Source organism: Drosophila miranda, chromosome 4 (genome assembly GCF_003369915.1).
Source record: "Drosophila miranda strain MSH22 chromosome 4, D.miranda_PacBio2.1, whole genome shotgun sequence".
Taxonomy (NCBI): Eukaryota; Metazoa; Arthropoda; class Insecta; order Diptera; family Drosophilidae; genus Drosophila; species Drosophila miranda.
Window position 1 is genome coordinate 17,725,164 of NC_046677.1, and position 5,379 is coordinate 17,730,542.

A 5,379-nucleotide genomic window follows, 5' to 3' on the forward strand; every position below is an offset into this window, starting at 1 on the left:
ACACAGGGAAACCGGCTTAAGTGTGCCTCAGTCTAAGCCTATGTCAATCTACGACTGTGTCATAGCAACGAGAAGAGAAGAGAGAGAGACACCACTCGTTGAAGAACCAGCGAGTAGCAAGTGGCAGGCAGGGCCAGGGCCAGTGCCCATACGAAGCGGTCTGCAGTCGCTGTCGGTCTGCTGTGACAGCCCTGCAGTTGAACCCTAATTGAAATCGGTAAAAATGCGTGGAGAAATGTATCCATGAGCATGACGAATAAAGTAATGAAGGGCGAGTGTCAAGTGTGAAAGTGTGGAAGTGGCTTTTGCTACAGTTTGAGTTTTGGCCCCAAAATGAACACGTTCGCCCTGGCGCTAACTTTGCTGCTGGCCAAAACCTCTTGGAGCTTCTACCCAGGGCACTGGCGAGAAGATCCCGAGCTCTTGCCGGGTCGTTTCCAGGGCGACATCTTGAGGAGACCCGGAAAAAGGAACTGGTGGAGAAATGTGATAACAAACGAAAGCTATCACTGGCCAAACCGCACTGTCCTGTACTTTATCGAAGAGGGAACCTTTGGTAAGCCAACAGGATGTCTCAGTAATGATATATAATGCTTTCTGCCCAGACAAACCCCATCTGCAGTATGTGGAGCGGGCAATGCGCACCATAGAGAACGGATCCTGCGTGAAATTCAAGAAAGCCTCCAGGGATGACAAGTATTTTGTCAATATAACATCGCACGATGCCGGCTGCTATTGCGAGATAATCGGCTGGAGAAACGAACGGATAAAGGTGAATCTGCAGCTGGATTCTTTGGACTCGGGCTGCTTTCGCATGGGCTCCCTCAAGCACGAGCTCCTGCACGTGCTGGGCTTCGAGCACCAGCACGTGGCCCAGGACCGCGACGAATACGTGCAGATCGTGTGGGAAAACATTCACCCGGACCATGAAATCAACTTCTGGAACAACGAGACGGAGATCGGCTGGAACAACTACGGCGAGACCTACGACTACGGCAGCGTGATGCACTACATGGAAAATGCCTTCGCCAAGAACGCATCGCAGCCGACGATTGTGGCCCTCAAGGAAGGAGGCTCCAAAATGGGCCAGCGCCGAGGAATGAGCAAAACAGATGTTCGCAAACTGAACAAAATGTACCAGTGTCCGGGCTACGAAACCACGGAGCCTCCTGAAGAAACTGACGAGGAAAATATAACTTCAAGTGATCAATATACCCCTGAAGACTAATCGCCCCTACAGTCCATTCTATTCGGCAGTTTATTATTACATTTCCCTGTTTCCAAAGAGCCTCTAACGATATTTATGGTAATATATTTGATTGGGATTAGCCGTGACCCACGTACCGCCGTTTCGGAGCGGAGATATCTAAATTTGTGTACAGAATTAAAATTTCATGGCCCACACACTGCTGAAGCATGGCAAATTGGATCTCTTCCAGAGGGATTGGTGGGACCGAACGGATTCGAGTCGGCCACAATAGTCGTCCGACCAGCCGCCCAACCAGTCAAGCCATGAATTTGACCTACGTGCTACTGGCCCTCGGCCTGTTCCTCCTTGAGGAAGCTGCGGCCGTCTGCTGTCCGGCCTTGCCCATCTGCGGGGACGGCCAAATGGTGGTGGGGGCCTATTGCGGTGTCGGCGGGTGCAACGTCTTCGGCTGCAACTGCTCCGGTGGATGCAGAAAAAAATCGGAATAGGAATAGAAACCGGAAGGAAGTTATCATTGGTCTAAGTTGCCCCAAACAATAAAGCTAATCCTTGCGTTCTACGTAGAGCTCTCATCAAGGGAAAGTCTGTGCAGGACATTGGTTCTATGGGTGGTATTGGTGGAAATTCGAGCTCCTAAAAGGCCTTATATAGAGTTCATGATCGAGTATTGGATCGAATATTCTTAGCGTGGAAATTACAATTCTCAACATCAACAGAACCATGAAATATTTCAGAACTTCTTTCTTTTTCTCGTGTTGTAGAATTTAAAGCAAACGAATGGATACATACAGTGCCGGACGTTAGTGATGGAACAGAAGAAACTTTTCAGTTTACTGCTGTTTTAAGAGCTTTTCCATCGTGATTTTGAAAGCAAAAATAGTTTAATTCGATAAATTAATACTTTTTTTACAAGATTGGCTAGTTTTTTTGTAAACGTGACTTTATTGCATTTATAAAAACATTTTTTAAACGTAAAATGGCCTAAAATTTGTCGTACCATCAGCTATGTTCTGCTAATTTCATTGATCTGGTCATCATTTTTATTGGAAGGGATATGAAAATTTTACAAATGTTGGAAAAGGTTCGTAGAGCTAAAAAAGACTATCCAAAAAACTGGTTTCATTCAAAGAGCCACTGAGTTATTGAACAGCCCTCGTATATACCCTTCGAATTGAGGGAAAATGGAAGAGTAAACATAAACACACCGATATTTAAATAAAAATATTCGGTTTTTGGATATAAACAAAGTGAAATTAAATAGAATTCACTTTCATATGTATATAAATATATAAATACACATATAAATATATAAAGAAATTTCTATAAAGAATATATAATACAAATCAAAATAATAACAATAAAAAAAATAATAATAAAACATAAAAAAATAGTATAAAAATAAAGATATAAATATAAATTAAAACTCTTTATTTATTTATTATGCCCATTTTTTTGTATTAATTTTTTTTTCTTTTTTATTATTATTTTTTTTTTAAGTCGTAATTTGTCTTGCATAAGTTGCTCCAACAGTAACAGCAAACAACATACATATGTATATAATTTGTATAAGTGATATTATTTTATAATTAAAAATACAAAACACAATCGTAATTATAAAAAAAAAGGAAAAAAATTTACGGCCAATATTAAATCAAAATATAAATAGCTGAAAAATAAATATTTTATTTAAAAATTTTTAAGAAATATATTTCATTTAAATAAGAAATTATTTAATTTAAATATACAATTTATTTAGATCAAATATTTTAATATTAATCGCAAAATATAAGTGAAAACACATTCATTTGAATATTTCCACGCTCGAGGCACATGCAAATATAATGGTATAAATATTTAAATCTAAGCGAAAATATTCGGGGCTCAGGGGTTTTTCTCTGTGTACTCTGAGAGCCACCATTGTTTCTTGGAGTTGCATATCAAACAATATCTAAAACTAGTTAAATGTGTGAATTTTCCAATTGAGATATCTTTCCATGGGTATCTTTCCACAATATATCCTTGTATCTGCTCTGGCGCATCCGTGTATCCCCGCACGAACACTTGAGGCAAATCGATCAGTAGTAGAACGCCGCCCAAAAGTATACAGCACCCCGAAACGAGTACTTGCTCAGCTTTCTAACAGTTCTGGCCATTGTTGGATTGTGGCCAAGGGTGATCCCACAATCGGGTTTTATTTGTACAGACTAGAATGGATTCTGATAGTGTCTGCCTTCGAGATAGCTCGGGGAAACGTCGCTGACGAGAGCCGGATAGTATTGCCTGATAATGCTGAGAGGCTCGGAATGGCAGTCGACGGACGGGAGCCCCGATAAGGCCCAAACACCGCAAAGACAGCGACGAGCACTCGTGTTAAGCGAAACGATTACCCGTGTATTGGCTGTACGGACGTAATCGGACATGTTGTACGGGTATGTACACAGCTGACGGTACGAGAATTCAGGCAAATTACTCATCAGGGAAGCGGCGGTTTTAATTAATTTTTTTGTCAGATTCCGTCGGCCACTCGAAGTTTCAATCAGTTGGTGGTTTTGCCTTTGATTTGGGGTCTATATTTATATACGCTGGAGCGTGAATGAATTGCCGCAGCCGCTGGGGCAACCTGTTACGTAGGAGATGCGCATCGGACACAGTATTTACATGACTAATGCCGAGTGTCTATTGGGCGCCTGCCCGGGGCATGACAACTGCCGTAAACCCTGATCTAATTGGCCGGCATTGGTCGTGACTATCAGTTTGCGAAATACTTTTTGCCCGTTTTGTATCTAATCTTTGCCGTGGCGATCGTACTTATGTGCTGCGGCTCCACGGCCCGGCCGTTAGTTTACGCTGAGAAACAGAGCAGGAAAGATGTCGAGGCTTGGCCTAATCGTAGTGCTACTTGTGTCCGTGAGGCTTGGCCAGGGCAAGCCCTTGCCCCTGCCGGCTGGAGTGTACGATCCGGAGGAGGCAGGTGGCTTCGCCGGCGGAGATATGGTGCTGACGGAGGAGCAGCAAGCGGACCTGCTGCATGGACCCAAGGCACGCAATGGTCTCGTGAATACGGACAGGAGGTGGCCCAACAATGTGGTGGTGTACCACATTTCAGAGGACTTTGATGCCACCCACAGGGAGGCGATACTGCAGGGCATCGAGACCCTGGAGGAGAACTCCTGCGTGAAGTTCAGGGAGGCCACCGACCAGGACACGGCCTACCTCACGATAACCGCCAATGTGGGGGGCTGCTACACGGATGTGGGCTATCGCGCAGAACCGCAGGAAATGAACCTGGAGATCTACCCGATCGGGCAGGGCTGCTTCCGGCCCGGCACCATCCTGCACGAGTTCATGCACGCCCTGGGCTTCTACCACGAGCAGAGCTCGGCGCTGCGCGACGACTACGTGGACGTGGTCTACGACAACATCGTGCCCGGCAAGGAGTTCAACTTCCAGAAGTACTCCGAGTCGCTGGTGACCGACTTCGACGTGGGCTACGACTACGACAGCTGCCTCCACTACCGGCCCGGCGCCTTCTCCATCAACGGCGAGGACACCATCGTGCCGCTGGACCCCGACGCCGTGATAGGCCAGCGCCTGGGCCTCAGCCCCAAGGATATTGACAAGATCAACATCATGTACAAGTGCCCCATTCTGCTGTGATCCCGAATGGGGGGAGGACTCTGTACGAAGTCAATTGTGATATGTATTTCACCGGCTGAGGCGATTGGATCGGTTTTATGATCCACGCTGTCATTGTCATTGTGCCATTGTATTTATAGAAATCCTAATTAAAGCTATAACTCTTTATGCCATAACCCCGCCGGACCGCCGGCCCGTGGCTGATTATTTCTGGTTTCTTATCGCAGGTGTGCAAAATCCCAAACTATCAGTGGAATGCACCCTCAGTGGAACCCAAAGTTTCCGTTTGGAAACCGCAGGGCCCTGGCGTGCCACTAATGCGATTTATATGCGAGGCATCTGGGGCTTCCTCCATGTTTGGCTAGCGGTTCGGTACGGCAGAGGCCTAGGACCCAGCCAGGAGCCAGCAGCCAGGAGCCAGTAGCCAGGAGCCAGGAGCAGGCACTCAATTCTCACATTTTGACAGCGCTTGTTCGACCATAAATTCGATTCTCGTGCCGACGACATGTTTTTCCTACCCCCCTCCTGCCAAA

General features: G+C 45.7%; 2 protein-coding genes across 2 annotated transcripts; both read left to right on the forward strand.

Annotated features, from left to right (window-relative positions):
* Positions 1–301: 301 nt before the first annotated feature.
* LOC108164285 (seminal metalloprotease 1-like) lies at positions 302–1,404 on the forward strand. The gene is made up of 2 exons (XM_017299933.2): positions 302–556; positions 606–1,404. Exons 1-2 carry the CDS (start codon positions 334–336, stop codon positions 1,226–1,228), a joined length of 846 nt encoding a protein of 281 aa, XP_017155422.2. The 5' UTR covers positions 302–333; the 3' UTR covers positions 1,229–1,404.
* Positions 1,405–4,032: 2,628 nt separating this feature from the next.
* LOC108161397 (seminal metalloprotease 1) lies at positions 4,033–5,022 on the forward strand. The gene has a single exon (XM_017295646.2). It carries the CDS (start codon positions 4,079–4,081, stop codon positions 4,865–4,867), a length of 789 nt encoding a protein of 262 aa, XP_017151135.2. The 5' UTR covers positions 4,033–4,078; the 3' UTR covers positions 4,868–5,022.
* Positions 5,023–5,379: the final 357 nt, after the last annotated feature.